The following is an 18,509-nucleotide window of genomic DNA, read 5'->3' as shown; positions in this document are numbered from 1 at the left end:
TTAAGCCAGTGTAAACGAAGCAGAAGCAGTAGGTAGACATGTATTAAAATGTACTGTGAAAAAGTCTTGCGCGCCCAACCCCCTCTTATATCTTCACCTTAAATTGTATTAAACGATGTAGAATAATTAAAAAACAAACTTTTACGGCGACACGCTGCAACCATGCAACTTTTGCAACCATGCAAGTGTGAAAGATGGGACTGTTGCTGAACCCAGACCTGACCAGGCTTGTACAGCAGGCACTAGGCATGATGGGTGCATCGTTTCATCCGCCTCTCTTCCTACCCTGATGCGTCAATCACGCTGGAACAGGGTCCATCTGGACTCATCGGACCACATGACCTTTAATTAATACTCCACCACAGTGGGCGTTTTATATGAAAAAGCTGTTTAACCCCCATCCCGTGGGTTATCTTCGCACAGAGTACTTCCACTATTAAACAGCTACAGTATGACTTCTTCTAATTAGATTTCATTACACGTTTAAGTGATTGTTGATCAAGTATATTCAAAAAAACATTTTTAATCACATTTGTTCCTCGAAGATGATGGTTCACCACTAACCTTCTAGTTTTTAAGAATTCTGTGTGTGTGTGTGTGTGTGTGTGTGTGTTTCCGCACTTTACCAAAATATCAAACAGGACTTAAGTAAACCAAAACCTCTAACACACACACACACACACACACACAGGGTACGTTGTCCTCATGCAGCTGTCGCTTCCACTTTCCTTCACTTCTCTCTTAGAGGATTATTAATCAAGTCTCAACGCTGAATGTTAAAGATTTAACACTGGGTTGTTTTTTTGTTTTTTTGCTTGAGAGCCGCGAGATGTTTTTGTTGGAAGTCTGATTCTTATCAGCCACAATTAAGGACAACGGCACTAAGAAACAAAATACTGTAGGGCTAGTTCGCAAATCTGGCAAAGCGAAATAAATAAACATCAACGCAAAGCTGTGACACACTCCTCAAATCTCACTAATGTCTTTTAGGTTCAATGCAAAGTAAAAAAAAAAACAAATTTCATAGCTGAAACTTTAGGAAATGGGTTTCTGAGTTTAGCATCATCATCATTAGCTAAGAAGTTTCAGCCTAGCCAATTTCGCAATGGTTTATTTTCCACTACAAGCACAAATCTGGTCACACACACGTACTGTACACATTTTCTCACCACACACTTGAGCACGAAACAAATACTCACGCGAACGTGCATGCTATCCTATAGTCTAAGATCTGGTCTATCGTAATTAGAAAACCAAGTCGTAATCTGTGAGCACCGTTTGCAAAGAGCCAAAAGATCCATAAAACAATATAAATCTACAGATGAAAATACATGTCAAGATTTGTTATGACGGCGCACTGATTATTGTGTAAAATGCTGCAATCTGACTGTCGAATGAAGGTAAAAGTAAAATCAGTGGGAGAGACATATTACAGAATTGGACTTCTAAGACACAGTGATGTGTATGAGACGCCGGCAGTCAGTGGACAGAATAAAAACCCGTCCTCTCCCTCAGCCTGGGGAAGTTTATTCATTTTAAACTACACATTATGGATAACTATAAGTCGGATATATCGTATATGTAAAATTAGTATTATTGGGGGGCTACAAAGTGTAAAACACACATCATATGATAGTTTGATAAACAAGCGTCTGAGACAAATTAGGGGTATAATTTCAATTTTACGGGTTTGTTTCGACGCAAGCCTGATGCCAAGTTGTTCCATTTGTAGCAGAGAGCTTGTGGAATTTACACGCTTAACACACACTGTAAATTCTTGATGTGTGAAAATCTGTGTTTGGGAGAGCTTGTAACCTGGAAGCATGACCTGTTGGAAAGAGTGGATCTTGTTAAGTCTGTAAACATCTGCATACTTGCTGGCCAGGGCATGTGTAAGACGGGAGCAGGTTCTCCACCAGCTGTGATGCATTAACCTTTGTTTTTTTTTTATTCAACACAGGATTGGCTGAGAAGGACGTTCACAACCTGAGCGTTAACACGAGCATTGTCCAAAGGTATGCCTCAGGCTGAGCAGTGTGTATGATTAGGTGGGGCTTGTGTGTGTGTGTGTGTGTGGTCTGGCCTTGATTGTGTGTGTGTATGGGGGGTGATGTGTGTATGTGTCTGAGTGCCACATGTGTAAAAGGCAGTCTGCTCTTTAGTACTGCCTCAATAGGAGCGTTGTTGATAACAGCCCTTGGCAAAATTACTTATAAACACAAACAGGGCAAACCCCCTCATCACTCAATACTACTGAGGGCTTAGCTTTTGGACAGTTACTATGCACATTTCACACAAAAAGAAATTGACCTTACAGTCATACGGTGATCCTAGGGAACAATTATGTATTTAAAATAACTTCGGGCTCTTACGTGGCACAACAGAAAAGCGTCCGGGCCAATCACCACCAGACTGGTTCATGTACCTGAAGAAAAGTCCAAGGGAGCAAAGCGTTCCAGGGGTCTCGGGGTTGGCGGTGCATACTCCCTCTCCATTTTCAGTTAAAGCAACGTTAAAAGAAAAGCAGCAGTTTATAAAAATGCAAAGGCTGGCTGCACAGGTCTCAGAGGAAGCCTTTACCTTCTTCACTTGGTATCAGTCATGTAACAGGTGTAGGGGAGGTTGAATGACTGTAGAGAAAATAAGGGTAACCCTGACACTAACTGACCAAATGAAACTCGGGTCAGTCAGTCGGGCGACTATAAATCTGAGCAACAGCGAACGCAAACCAAAATACAGCCGATTGCCGTTACAAGGATCCCAGTTTTTAACCATTAAACATGATACAGCATACTGACCTGCACGTCTCGAATTTCACTAATGCATTTTCCGTCACATCACATCAAACCTCATTTCAAAGCGAACCAAATGCCACGTTATACAGCCTCAACAGGAAACCTACCTTCTACAATAGAATTCAATAGTTTACTGCATGTCATCCTGCCAATCACACGAGGTTAAAATGCAGGCAGGAGTGTTGCAGTGGGATTTGTGCACTCCAGTTAGTTTATGTATTCAAAGTAATACAGTGAGCAATGAAGAAAATCAGCTAACAGGGTCGGTCATTGGGTTTGGACAATCTGTGTGAAGTCACAGCCATGTTTTATGCCCTCCTGCCAATAGCCCACTTATGTAAATAGTTTACTTGATGTGGTTTGTAAGGTATACATTTTCCATAAAGGTTAATTGTTAATTTATATACATCTTCTGTTACAGATTGACTCTTGAGAAGGGTGTTGATTAAAACAAACCACGATTACAATGAACTAAGTTCTGACAGCAGTAATGAACTGAGAGGAACACCTACTGTATGTCTGCGACGAGATAGATCATCACCTGCTGTTCGATCGGCAGCTTTATTACTGAAAGTCGCCATTTGATTGATTTGATTGTCGTTTCAACATGAGATGTTGAGATTTTTGTTGTTCGAAACTCAGCATTTTCCAAGGTTTTTATGCTATTAATTACATAATAAACAATGAGCCAAATGTTTGGGTTCAGGTCAGACAGGGTCTTTGTTTGGGTTTTATACAAGTTAAAATACACTGTACGTCTGTGTACATATCAGAATGCTTTATTACAGTTAATTTTAGTGGAAATATTGCTTTAAGGTTGAGGAAACAATGTTTTTTAAGGTTACGAAACAACGTAGCTACAATGTCATTTCAGTCACGTTGGTACGCTGTTCTGACTTACACACAACCAAATACCAGTAGTTATCCAACGGCGGTTGCCACAACAACGCTCAAACAACGCCGACATGTCGAATTTGTTCTGACCACATTCCAAGGTTGGCAAATAATGTTGCAGCAACATCAAGACAACTAAAATGATCTGGCGATGAAGTCACCTAAAACGTTCATTCAAATATTTATTAGTATTTAAGAATTATTTTATTACAAACAGGTCAGTCCTTTATCCATAATAATCAATCCATAGTTCATTATAATACATATCATTATTAGAATAACTAAACTGCCAATTAACAGGCATTAAACAGAATTAAAACTTAAAAACAATGCAAATAAATTACTTTAAAGTAAGTAAATTGTATTACTTAATTACTATTAGTTTTTTTTGTTTGATGTTAATCATGAACAGCTCATAACAGTACAGTGTGCTATACTTACCCTATAACTTACCATAACCAATTTGTTGTTGGATTATGAAACATGCATTTTTGGTACATAAACAGAATCCTTAGTTTAAAAATAACCATGAAATACAATCCTGTAAACATCAACAACACTGCAGATTTCTGGGTCTTTCCTGCCTGAAGCGGTTAGTCTGCCCCTGTCTGATCAGCACTGCCCTGTCATTATTCCAGGCTGAAAACAGGCCTGAATGGCATATCAAAGCCCAAGCATGTGTGATTAGATCAAATTAAAGGTAAACGACACCTTTTAGTTTAAACCACTGCTATATTTGGGCTTGAGTTATGGAGCAAAAAATAAGCCTTAAACATCGAGTCTGAAACAACAACAACAAAAACGCACATCCGAAGTTGGGTACAAATTAGTCTCGTCAGTGTCACTTATATAGTATAATGTTGGACCAGTCTATCTTTAAAAAATGTGGTAAAAGAAACTTAATTCCATAAATGTAAAACATTTTATATATATACCTGTATATTTATATATATTTATTTCTATGAAAGGAGAAAAACTACAACAATGCCATCTGGTTGATTATTACCCTATAACAGCATGCCATGACCATTTTTATGAAACAAAAACAATTCTTTTCAATTATTTTAAACATATTAGTCAATAAAATGTATCTAATGGTGTGCAACGTCCATAGTAATCATGTTACCTGCTGCTCCCTATTATATTACAAAAGTCAACTGTTATCTGAGAAACTCCTAATTCCTACCGGGATTTCCTGTACATGAAGACCTCGTCCTGTTACAAAACACAGACACTGAAGACTTCTTCCAAATGCAATAAACAAACATACAGTATCAGCCATATCGCACATGCTGTAATATGTACTATTGTTTACGCTGTACAGTCCCTGTATAAGCCGTTAGCATAAAAAAGGACAATCGGCTGATAATTTCTGTAGATTCTATATTAATTTACTAATCCTAACCTAGTATGTATAACCTAGTAACATCCGATCACACCAACAGAATGCAGAATCAACACTTTCTAACCAATGAGAAAACAAGAGTCCACATCTGAACGATCAGGATTTAAAACCAAACCAAGCTGACCAATTAGAATTTAGAATCCACAGCTTCTAACCAATCAGAATCCACAGCCCCAGAGTCTACAGCTTCTGACCAGAGAGAAGACACACCTTCTGAGCATTCGGAATCCACAATCAACAGCTTTTGACCAATTAGAACTTATATAACTATATAGAACTTAAAATAACAACACATCCTGACCAATCAGTATTTAAAATCAATACCTGCTGACCAATCAGATTACACGAATTCTAACCAATCAGAATCCAGAATTAACCCTCTATAACCAGAATGTAGAATTCAGAATTAACAATAATCAGAATTAAAAATTGGCACATTTTGACCAATTAGAATCCAAAATGTAGCAGTTCTGTGGTATAAACCGAACCTTGTTCTGTTCTCTCTCTTTCACACACACGGTTTTCTGCTCTTATTAAGCAGTCTTAACAGGTTCTTCTTAAACACAGGCACTTCTTTGTCTACCCTTGTGGCTTGTCGACTAAAACCTGCATTATTTTAGCATGCCTGAGCGCCCCTCAATCACTAACGCTTAGTCTGTTTCTTGTCTCTTACTCGCTTCCTCTAAGCCGATTTCCTCTGAACAGCGTTTTAGTGTTTGCAGACTTTAGGGGAACTTATTTAGCTGAGAATCATATGACGGTGATTAATAGCTTTACTGACTTTCCTGTGTATCCCATTTAGCTGATGTACACACATACAAAAACACATACATGCACACATTTGCTGTCCAGCTGGACTGAAACTCAGTAAATCTGTTCTATATATATATATATATATATATATATATTTTTTTTTTAATTATTATTATTTTTTATTATTATTATTATTATTATTATTAGGAAGGATCAAAATCACTGTTTCATGGTCATGATGTTTTTGTATTGTGAAGTACAAAAATTACACACACAGTATATATATATATATATATATATAAATATGAAACACTAGTAATATAAGCGTTTCAGTGTTTCACAAACTGTTATATTAGTGTTTCAGTCTACAGTAGTTTATGAAAATAATGTATTTATAGTTTATTTTACATTTGCATAATGTGCATTTGCCTAATGTTACCAGTCGTTCCATTATAACGTTCCACTTATAGTTACTTACTAAAGAAATAAATGTGAAATTAATAAAAAAATCACAGTTAACAGCGAGCAGTCAGCTTTAGTGCTGACCAGGCAGAACATTTCCTTCTCCTTTTTTTAACCACGATTAAAAACACGATTCATCCCTTATTTTATCGCTAAATGGAACTGCCCTCTTTTTACAGGAAATGTGTGATCCAGTAAAATCCAGTATTTTAAATAGTAATAGCAATAACACGTTCTATAAAACATGTATTTCCAAATACAAAAAAAATAAATACATGTATTGTAAGTCTGCCACCACTTAGATAGTAACATAGAGTCTTAAGAGTTGTACATTTCAAGATATGAACAGGAGTTTTAAAAATTTAAGCAAAAATTAATACTAGAATGCATTATACAACGGGTGTTCAAACCAAACTGGGACTTGTGATGAAATTTATCATGGATGATGGCTTAAAACCAGTGACATTTTACAACTACGGTAATGGGAGTCTTAGCTGCAGGATAACATTTGAACACTGCAAACGTTTATAGAAGGCCGTACGTCTGTGACCATTGCCCTGACCATTGCTCCAGGTCATTTCCACATGTTTGGGCCATTAAAGGAGTTCCTGGGATCCAGCATTTCAGACGTGACACAGGCATGAAACGATCATGGCTCCGTTGTTTTGAGAATTTTCTACCTTGATGGTATTTAAGCATTTGTTGAAACACTGGGATAAGTGCATTAGCGTGGCAAAAGACATGTGGAAATGAATTAAGCAATAGCCAGGGCTATACAGGGCACATGTCAAAAACTAGCAGAGTTTTTACTTTTATAACTGCATTCTGCACATTCAAAAGTCCCGGTTTAGGGCCTCTGAGTGGCGCAGTGGTAAAGTGATCGCAAGTTCGATTCCCGGGTGATGCTGTAACCTCTCACAGCCGGAGGTCTAGAGAGAGCTGATTGGCCGAGCTCTCTCAGAGGGGAGAGATGAGAGGTACTTAGTGCTCCCACATTAATCAGCTCACGCAAGCAGAAGGAGCGGCTAGCGCTGTCCTCCGAGTGTGTTACGCCGCCCCCAATGGTGCGTGAGCGAGCTGTTTGAAAAGATGCAGTCGGCTGGTGTCACGTGGTCCGGAGGAAACACTTGATAGTCTTCGGCCCTCCTGAGTGGGTGGTAGGAGTAGCCTTAATGTGGAGCCCCCTAGTGACGAGGGGAAATTAGCCACGACTAAATTAGGGAGAAAATCTGGGAAAAAATCCTCCCCCCTTCAATAAAAAAAGTCCCGGTTTAATTTGAACACCCCTCATATTATGAACAGTTAAGATTACTGGATGAGAATAAAGGGGGGGGGGGGGGTGTGGAATCATAATAGCATTTACCTTTGGAGCAGGGAGTCTGTGATCGTCCATATATGTGGATTGTCCTAGAAACAACAAGAAGAGGAAGGAATTAGCCAATCACAGCGTGTAAGTGGGAAAAAACAGCAGTTTAACGTGATATACATAAACTTAAACATTCCTGCTTGTATTCGAGCCACAGGAACAAAATCCCACTCAAAGGTTCTCTGACAATAAAAGAATAAAGTGTACCAGATGGATAAAGCAGATTGGTAAAGCTTTCGGACGGTCTGCGAGCATGTGCATGTCATGACACACTACATCTGTCTTCACACACTTTCAGCACCGAAGGCTAACGCTAACGACTGACAGCTACGAGTAACAAAACAGGGAGCTTGTTCTTCTCCTGAACACATAACTCCTTTAGCAACATGGAGCTGTTATAGTTCTCAGCACATCTAGAACTTTCTGAGAGTGTGTGTGTGTGTGTGTGTGTCCTGGACACAGGCGATGAGAGCTGACAGGGGGGGAATCCTGTAGAAGATTGGGTCTTCTTTCCTGCCTCGTTACATAACCGGGTTTGAAAGTGAATCAGTCACTCAGTTATTGGCGATTGCTTTTTGTCTTTTTTACCATGAGAGGCTTTTTAAACAAGAGCAGCTTGCAGGATTTCCTCTGTGACTCTTTATTGTGGACAAATCCCATATTTCTGTTCGCTCATTAAAATTAGAACAATGTGTAAGGGCTATGTTTGTGGAAATGTCTTGTCTTTGGGTTACTGCATAATGATTCATGTTTTGTATCACTATTGATTTTGTATCACCATGTCAAGTGATGTCATCACAGCAACCGCAGATATGTCAAAATAAAATAAAAGCATGGGCTGACGATTATATAATTATAAAATATCATTATAAAATATTAGAATATACACACTTTACATTTTATAAATCTAATACAGCTGTATGAGTCAAAGGTTTGGACACAAGTTTGGATTTATTTTGGACATTCTAGAACAATACTGGATTCTTTTTTTTTTTTTTTTTAAACTAAAACTGAAACTATAAAATAACACACATGGCATTAGGTCATTGAGTAACAACAGTCAGTCGTTATTTTAAGACACAGAGGTCAGTTCTTGCAAGAACAGCATTTGCAAAGCTCCGTGATGAAACTGGCTCTGATGAACGCCATCCCAGGGACGCAAGACCAAAACTCAAGAGGAAAAGTTTAAACCAGCCTCAAAAATCACCAATTAACAACAATTAACAACAATTGCTCGGATCGGCTTACAAGCACACACTAATACTGTACATACATACACATACATATAAAATGTATATAATACACATATATAATACATTTTATACATCACACATTCCATCACATATACAGTATGTGTGTGTGAATGTCTAATGAATGTGACTGTTTTAAAACAAATATAATGTTTAATCATTAAGAAACAGTCATGCTGTTTTGTAACAGGTTATACTTTTGGGTTTCTCAGTAACAACAAGCCGGATTTTGCAGAACTATAACTGCAAAAAAAAAAAAAAAGGGATGAACATTTGAAAACATTAACAATAAAGATTATACAGTATTTCACTGCATACTAGACTTTTATTGGTTTGGTTTAATAACTGTAAAAAATAAAGCTGCTCGAGACAAATCAGGCAAATAAACATTAGTGCTATTAAATCGAATTAAACATTTCACTTTTGGTTATGGATCGAATAAGCAAAAAAAAAAAAACAGGGTGGGGGGGGGCAATAAATAACATTTTGCAACCCCTTTTATTACGTGTAGAACTTAATGAACACTAAAAGCAAGAAACTTTTGCCTGTGATTATATGCATTTTCATTGTACATACCGTATTTCATTGCACATACTCTTATTCTTCTTCTACAGAGCAATCACACAAGCTGCTGTTCTACGATCCTTCTTGCATGGTTATACATGTGGAGGGAGACAAGTGCACTTGTCTGCAACACTCATCAGGTTTTTTTTTTTTTTTTAAAGAGAATTTTAAAACATTCACCCGGTAATAACAGCTGTATGAGTATTTTTCCCAAATAACATTTCATTTTCCACCGTGGAGCTAAACCTGGTCATGTAGTTCATCTTATTTTCGATTACAGTATATGTTTTGGATATATTTAATAACATGTACTTTCTAATATTTTTGCAAGAGATAGAAGGCAAAATTTAATACGCTTTAGAGTCAAAATTAAATCATGTTATTATAAGGATTTCAAAACAATATTTTTTTTGCATAAAGTATAATACAGATGAATCAACCCTAGATTTATTTATTCTAATTTTTGGCGCTAAGCTGTTAAATGCAGACATGTTAATGCAGTTGCTTTTCTGCTTTCCCATTCACATCTCAAGCTGAGGAAAATTTACCCAACACTAGGACCACAGGTTCCACAGAGTCCGGATAGGGCATTTCTTTTTTCCCCACACCTGGGACATTTACAGTACACCCATGAGTCTGTCCCTTCTATTCAACTGGGAAAAAATCGTTACGGTTGCGCTTACTCTACACACAAACCCACACACACAAAGACTCAAGCTTGTGTCAGCATGAATTCATTTCATTCTCATTAGAAACATGCCAGGACGTTCTCCTTCTCCTTTCGCTGTCACAGAGCCTGAAACTCTACCAATCTTATTAGAGACCTGACTCTGATTAAATGGGATTACAGCCAAAGAGAACACATGCCTCTGTGTTCGCTGATGACTTTTTGCTTTATCGTAATCACCCACTTTAACCAGACCATACGGCATCTGTAGATGATGATCTGGCACAGGAAAGGGGCTTGTGTTAGTACTCAGATGCCAATTTGTCTGGTGATAAACCTAAGTCAATAGCCTTACCCTTCAGTGTAGTGCAAAAAAATTAAAAAGCCCTACAATTCTACTAACAGCATGTTTTTTTAACTTATTCAAAAAAATTTTATATTATTATTATTATTACTATTTTTTATTTTAAAATCGAAACACCAGGTTTTAGTGAGGTCCGTGCCAGTTTAAGTGCCCTGTTATTACTGCCACAAGCGTCCTGGACAGTCATGTAAGGATTTTATAAAAATTTCGTATAAAATACATGTCAGCTTGAGAAATTAGAATACAAAAAAGCTCAACAAGAATCTGAGTGTTTTCTTATCTGCATTTGATTGAACAACTCAACTAAACACTATACAGTGAGTTCCCTACAGTACATACGAATATTCAAGTTACAAACTTGTTACTTTAAAGATACGAACAACTGTTCATGCCTTCCTGGATGTCTGGAAGCAAGAGTAAAAGTGGCAGTGATGAGCGGGTGCTGCTAAGAAGCACCAACAATAATGATGGAGACAAAAATGAAAAAAAAAAGGGAAAATGGTGGAGGAGATGAGCGTTCTTTTAACACAAAATCGCTCAACCATCAGCACGATTCTAAAGAACACTGTACTGTAATACTGTATATTGTGTGTAGCCAGTTGTGTTAGTAATCTAGTACCTAGACAATGTTTGTTTGACTTACGAACAAATGAACAACCTTTTTGGATCAGAACAGAACTTGTTCAAATTTTGGGGACTTACTGTACTGTGTTAATTTAACACGGGTGCTTTTGCTGTGGTGCTTTTAATTAGTCTGTTAAAAGCTCAAATAAATCCCTGGAATGAAAGGAGTCATGTTTTGAGCTCGACACCTCTTTTCCCCCTTAAGGATGTGCATTTTCCTAGCCAATCAGAATGCCGGGACCTAAAGTATCCATGTTTACATCTCTATCAAGTATTCCCCAATAGATACGGAAAAGAATTTTAAAAAATCAATTCAGTGCTTTACCTTTTGTGTGATAATTAATGTATTGCCACACTGAATCCAAAAATCTATTATTTACAAATGCCTTTTTAATTTATGTATTTTTGCATTTAAGGTGGTAAAATGATGCCATTCCTCTGTAATCCTGCATGTACTGTAGCATGGTATAAACTACTCACATATTGTCAGGCAGCACAGCATCCTGTGTGGTAGCAGCAAATTATTTGTGAAGTTTGTTTAGAATTGAAACAAAATCTAAGGAAAAAAAACAAAACATATTCATATTCCCCCTCAGTGCACACGCGCTGTACACATGCGCTTACAAACACAAAATAAAATATGTTTTACACACACAGGTGGTCACAAGGTTATAGTAAACAGTACACGAGTGCACGGATGTTGATTATACCAGTAAGAGACGAGCACTAAGACCCAGCAGGGAAGATGATTACCCACTATTCCGCAGCGAAAGAGTGAGAAAAATACATTGGTTCAGATGTGATCACATGACGCTCGGCGTCAAAACAAGAAGCGCATGCAAGATACATGATACTCGGTACTCGTAAACCAAGACTTGCTCGTTTTTCAAGTCAAAATTTATTAAAAATCTTTGCTCGTCTTGCGGAACACTCACAAACCACGTTACTCGCAATCCTAGGTTTCACTGTGATATATACATATGATCAAGATATTTGTAAAATCGTGATACAAATTAAACTGGCAGCTGATAATATCGTATCGGCTGGTCCCTGATGTTTTCCATTCCTATCCTCAGCTTTTCCCACCTGCATTTTTGATGCAAAAAAAAGGGAGAACATACAGTATGCAAGATCAGTAATTTACGACAGCATCTGGAGTATTTGTGTTTTCTCTAAATATTACACGTCATCGTAAATTAAGGGAATTTTTACTAACTGGATTTTTTTTTCTCACATTTCAGCTGAACATGTAGAGAGAAAAAAATAGTCCACAGTTAGTAAAAATTCCCTCTGGATGCTTCCTGTTCACCTAAGAATGCTGCAATTTGTGCAGGAATTTCCCTAAGCATAGACTTTCAGCACTGCAATATTTAATTCACATGATGTAATTAGTAACTCGCTTAAGTATGGCTTGGAGATGAGAGGAGACAAAAATACTCGAAGAAGGGTCAGAAAGCCAAACGTCGCTGTTTAGGCTGCTGTGTGATGGGAAGTGCAAAAACGACAGTTATTTTTGACTGACCCGTCATTTTCCGCCTTAGCCGTGTGTGTCTGTCTGAGTGTGTGTGATGTAGAGAACACTGTCCAGTAACCAGAGAGCAGGTCAAATAAAAACACAGACGCTCCGTTACAACGGCATTCTGGAGAGGGAATGCGGAATAAAAGATCGATGTGGCAGAAAAGATTCATGATTCATGAGTCCTGAAGTTCAACAAATCATAAATTACTTTGAAAAAATGCTAAAAACAAACACACACACACAAACAAGTATCTACATGAGTCATATTTTGGAGCCGTATTTGTGCTTGAGAAACACTTATCTCACACATTCCCCAAAGGAAGAAGTACACTTCTACTGGCTGGAGATGATGTGGTGTTTCTAAGATCATTCCCTTACTACAGATTGCAAATGATTTAACCCTCCATAATGAGTTAAAGTGGGACGCTACACGTACATGTACAGTAGATAGATGGATAGATAGATAGATAGATAGATAGATAGATAGATAGACAAAATGCAGACTATCACTGAGTCTAGATAGATAGATAAATAATCTATTTAAATATAAACATAAAACGAAATCCTTTTTAAAAACAAAAAGGATTTTTTGGGGGGGATTTGAATTTATCCTCCATCAGGCCTAGAATTCCCTGTTTCCCCTCTATATGCTGCATTCAAATAGCTTGTAAAGGGGTGCCAACATCCTAGTGAGGGTAATGGTGGGTCCAAAGTGCATTCAAAGGTATATATTAAAAAAAAAAAAAAAATGTGCGCAAACATGCACCTTTTTACACAGTAGGAGGAAACCGAAGAACCCTGAGGAAACCCCAAGCAAACATATATATATTTTTTTTATATTAAATTTACTGGAAACTGACACCCCTGATAAAGAATTAGTTAAATGAAGCTTAATGATAATCCTAGCTTTTAGATCTAGCAGAATCACCATTGTAATAAAATAATAAAATGCTATATTCAATTCAAAAATAAATAAATAAACAAAACAAAATAACCCAAACATTCAAGAACATCGTCTACCCATGTAAAATGTTTCACTTGCGCACCATCCTTCTCCAAGAACCTGTCATTCATTCTAAGAAGACAAATACACACTAAAAACAGAACTAAGAGCAGATTTAGAAACAAACCCAACAGCCAGCAAAGGCAGTGTGTTTGTTTAAGCTGCACGTGGTTGCCAGATCCTTTGTACAGAACCAGTGAATGAGCACGTCACCCCCACACACATGCACCTGCACCAGCAGATTAAACTGGGTGTGTGCTGTATATTTTTACTTTTTCCCAACATATATGTGCTTATATGAGTATTTCAGGAATCATGCGGTCCAATATCACCAAACTCTTTGATTTAGTGTGGAGCAGCTGCCCAACATTAAACCCAACGGGTCTAAATCACCAGTGTAATGATGTGTAAAGTGCAGGTTAATGTCTCCACCCCGATTTGTTATTCTATGGGTTTGCTTCTCGAACTGTGTGCCAAATGTGGTAGCAAAGGCTTTTCTTTTTTTTTTTTTTTGGAAGTAATGGAAATATGTTTTTATAGAAGCTTTACCGTTAAAAAGCTCAGAGCCCAAAACGAGCTCAAATCAGGAAATCGAGCTCAAATCTGTCTACTTGTTTTATGAGAATTTTATTGAAACACTGCATTAAAGAAAAAAAAGAAAAAAGGAAAAAGCAACTAAATTATAGATACATAAAGAAAAGCAGTAACAAATAGAATTTTTTGCAAACAATGTGTGTTTTGAAATCTCCATGGTTATGGTTTAGAGCTAAACCAGTACTGTACACCACATACAGTAGTGAGGTCAGCATTTTCCACTGCACTATTTTAGTGTAATAGTTAATATGATAGTTTGTGTATTTATTTTGGATTAACATAAAACATTGCTATTTTAGTTAGATTTGACTAGCTAGCTACTAACCCACACCACACCAACACTGCTTGGTAAATAGAACATACCATAGACTCGATGATGCAGTAGCATAGCCTACTATTCTGTACTTTCATTTATAAACTGTAGTTTTTTTCTATTTTTTTTTTCTATCTTCAACTGTGCAGTTTCAGGGCTGATTTCTGTTCATGAGATGCTTTTCTGGACCATGTTCACGTATGGCTTCCTTTTGCATGATAGAGCTTTAGTTGGTGTCTGCAGAAGGCACAGTGGATTGTGTTTACAAACAGTGGTTTCTGGAAGTATTCCTGGGCCCATTTAGTAATGTCAATGACACGATCATGCCCATGAGTGATGTATTGTCGTCTGAGTTGCATGTTTTAAAGCACCATGAGGTGATGACCCAGTTTTGTACTCACAATGCATCTTTACATCTTTAACTTGTAGCATCCGGACATTCCCAGAATGAGTGATATATACAGTATAACTCAGATCCAAGCTTAAAGAATCAGAAAAAAGGGAGTTTCATGCTCCGTAAAACTGAAACTGAGTGGAAGAAAGTAACAAAAACAGACAGAGAAGATGGATAAAGAACATGACAGAACCGATCAGAAACACATCGGAGAAGAAGAAAGAAGCCAGAACAGATGCGGGGAGTCTGTATGTACTGTATTACAATGCTTTGGACTGATCTGGGATCTGCGCTTCCTCTGCGTGCATGTGTGAGTGTGTGCGGTGAGGCCAGGCAAAGGAATTCTGACTGTTACTACAAACATGGTGACACACTGAATAAGTCTCCCCCGAACTCTCTGGTTACAGGAATCTTTTTTTTTTTTAAGTTTCACTTTTGATATTTAAGCCGAGCATCAATATTACTGTAGGGAAAGTTGTGTATTCACAGATGTTTTACGCACTCCCTTGAATTTTTCAGGCTCCACTTACATATTATGCAAATGTATAACTTATGCCTCCATGCCATCGGTAATAATGTTCTGCTCTTGTCCTTTTTAGGTCTTGCTTAAGTTCATATGTTCTGCTTACGTTTCTCTTAGGTTTTTTTCATGTGCTGCTTACCTTATGCTTATGTTCTGCTAATGTTTCTCTTTCTTTCTGATTACGTACTTACATTCTGCTTATGTTTTACTACTGTTCTTCATATGTTCCTCCCACTTTCTGATAATCTTTTGCTTACCTTCTTACCTTACCTTTTTTTATTCTTCTTAGGTCTTCTTTTAGTTTGTACGTTCCACTTATTTTTCTTATCATGTACTGTTTACCACTAAGTTTATGTTCTGCTCACATTCCTCTAACATTCTGATGATGTTCTGCTTAAATTCTTCATACATTCTGCTTATGTTCCGCTTACGTCTTCTTACATTCTGCTTATGTTCCTCTTACGTTGTGATTATGTTCTGCTTACATTCTGCTTACGCTGTGCCTATGTTCTTCTTACTTCTTGCTTAAGTTACATGCTCTCTTTGTTTTGCCCATGCTCCTTTTACTTTCTGATTATGCACTGCTCACCTTCTGCTTTCCTTCTTCTTACATTCTGCGCATGTTCCTCTTACCTTCTGATTATGTTTATTCTGCTTACATTGTGCTTTTTTTCTTGCTTAAGTTCTTCATATGTTCCTCTTACTTTCTTATTATGCACTGCTTACCTTCTGCTTATGTTCCGTTTACATTCTTGTTGTGTTCTGCTCTCTTCTACTTACTTTTTAGTCATGTACTTCTTGAGTTCTGATAATGTTCTGCTTATGTTCTGATTAGGCTCTGCTTTCTTTATCGCATCTCCCATATTACCCCACAAAACATTACACATTACAAAAAAAATGTGTTTACAATTGAAGAGAGCTCTAATACACTTCAAACAAAGGAAACACACACACACACACACCTGTATGCAATTCCACATGTAGTTTCAACCTGCAAAAAACATACACCTTGTCCAACGTTATGTGCTTTAATATATGGTCAGCGTGTTTTCCTCAGACTCTGGGAGCCGATCTGCTTTCTCCATCTTGAACCTGTTATCATCATCAGTAAGCTATTGCATAAACACACACAAACACAGAAGGAAAAGGTATAAAACAAGTGTCAGAGAAGAAGAAGAATGAAGAGGTGGAAGCCCTCGAGGATTCTCCTTTATGCAACTAGGCCCTGGAACGCCAACACACACACACACACAAATGCAATCATATTGGATTCATTATTAAACTCTAAAGTATTTTAAAAGTATTATTTCTGTCTCAACAAGCCTTTAACAGTAACACACATGGTTTCATTAATACTGTAGGATTAATCCTTTTCAGGGAGGTTACCCACAATAAAGATGAGCTCGTGGTAAGTTGTTTCCACAACAACTCTCTGATTCTTCAAAAAATATTGTGTAACGATACAAATCTGGTACACTCGAACCCTTACACAGTAAGGAAGATGAGGAAAGAGGGGAAAAACAGCGGAAACATCATGTTTAGTTGGTTCTTTTTTTTTGATCAAGAAAGAAGTGCTTCTCACACAATCCAGCACCTGTACTTCATCTAAGTGTCATTAGAACCACTATTGGCTTCGCATGTCATAAACAGAAAAAATTTACAAATAAATAAATACATTATATATATATATATATATATATATATATATATATATATATATATATATATATCAAACAATTTAAACTTGCAGACCATCCGAATGTTCTCTACGGATGGAAATCACCAAACTCCGGTTCACCATACTGCCTGAGCAGGGGTGAAGAGTGTCCTGCAATCCCCTGCAGGATTATAGAGGAACTGCACTAGTCACCACCTATCACCTTAAACTAAAATATATATCGAAAATATGACTTCGGAGTCAGTGTGGCGAAAGCAAAGCAATCCCCCAGCAGTCTGTGTGCAAACTGAAACAGACGGGACAAGTGAAGTGCCTTAGTGTTAAATACCAAGCGGGAATCAGCGTTGCTTGGGTGCTGTTTTGTGGAATTTGGCTCGTGGTACGTTTCATGGCATCAGGTGTAAAGCCAAGAAGTCAAGTCAAGTCACGTCACATCACATATATTTATACAGCACATGGAAAAGACAAGGAGAGTCGGCCAAAGAGTTGTACATCATCTCGGCTAAGTCTTAGCATTGAAATAAAAGATGAATAAGTTGTGATATATATAATAATAATAATAATAATAATAAACCTAAAAGCTATGCAAATTAGAAACAAAACCAGGGATGTTATAAATATCACATGTTTTTTTTTTTTTTGCTTACAATAGATTTTAAAATGGAATCTTAAAGCTAGTGCAGAAATGGCTCAGACACCTTCAAACAGCTCAAAGTAGTTAATGAATCAAACTCAATGCCTAAGATTAGTTAAAAGATTACTATTTAAAAGAGATTCTGATTGCCTCTACCAGGTGGTTCAGCCTCAGTCATAGAAAGGAATTTCACCCAAGACATTTTTCCGACTCAAACCAACCAGTCTCAATCCTCTCCCGAACACACTGTTTCAACATCTATGTTAATCAGCAGCTCTTGAGCCACGCCCATCCAGAGAACAGGAGAGCTAAGGAACGAAGTGGGAGAGGGGCTTATATTATGTATGTATAGTATTATATATGAAAAAAATGGCAAGGGGGCAAATTGCAGAAATTTTGCATCAGTGGACAGTCAAAGGATTAGAAAAAAAATTTCGGGGGGGGAAGGGGGGGATTTTATGAGATAGCACCATTAGCAAGGACAGTAGCAAGAAGAAAAGGGAGCCAGTTTCAGTTTCGTTTTTAAAGCAGTTAGTGTCAAGAGAAATGATAATTAAGGTTAAGTGAGATTTAATGTCTATTTGTTTTAAATTGTACTTCATTTACATGTCTTCTCTAAATGTTTTAATATTCTTACATATAAAAACTATAATTACAGTGTTGTACTGGTAATATTTTTGGGTGGCTGGAACAGATTATCTGCACTT

The 18,509-nt window shown here is 37.3% G+C and overlaps 1 protein-coding gene across 1 annotated transcript in view; it reads right to left on the bottom strand.

Moving 5' to 3' along the window:
• The window catches only part of usta (uronyl 2-sulfotransferase a), a 67,647-nt gene that overhangs the window by 20,325 nt on the left and 28,813 nt on the right, over positions 1–18,509 (bottom strand). Inside the window, exon 2 of the mRNA XM_053479571.1 lies at positions 7,673–7,716. Coding sequence (XP_053335546.1) covers positions 7,673–7,716 — 44 coding nt within the window. The remainder of the gene's footprint in view (positions 1–7,672; positions 7,717–18,509) is intronic.

The sequence above is a fragment of the Clarias gariepinus genome, chromosome 2, assembly GCF_024256425.1.
Source record: "Clarias gariepinus isolate MV-2021 ecotype Netherlands chromosome 2, CGAR_prim_01v2, whole genome shotgun sequence".
NCBI classification, from domain to species: domain Eukaryota; kingdom Metazoa; phylum Chordata; class Actinopteri; order Siluriformes; family Clariidae; genus Clarias; species Clarias gariepinus.
The sequence above is the reverse complement of the archived record's forward strand: the minus strand, read 5'-3'. Positions and strand labels throughout refer to the sequence as shown.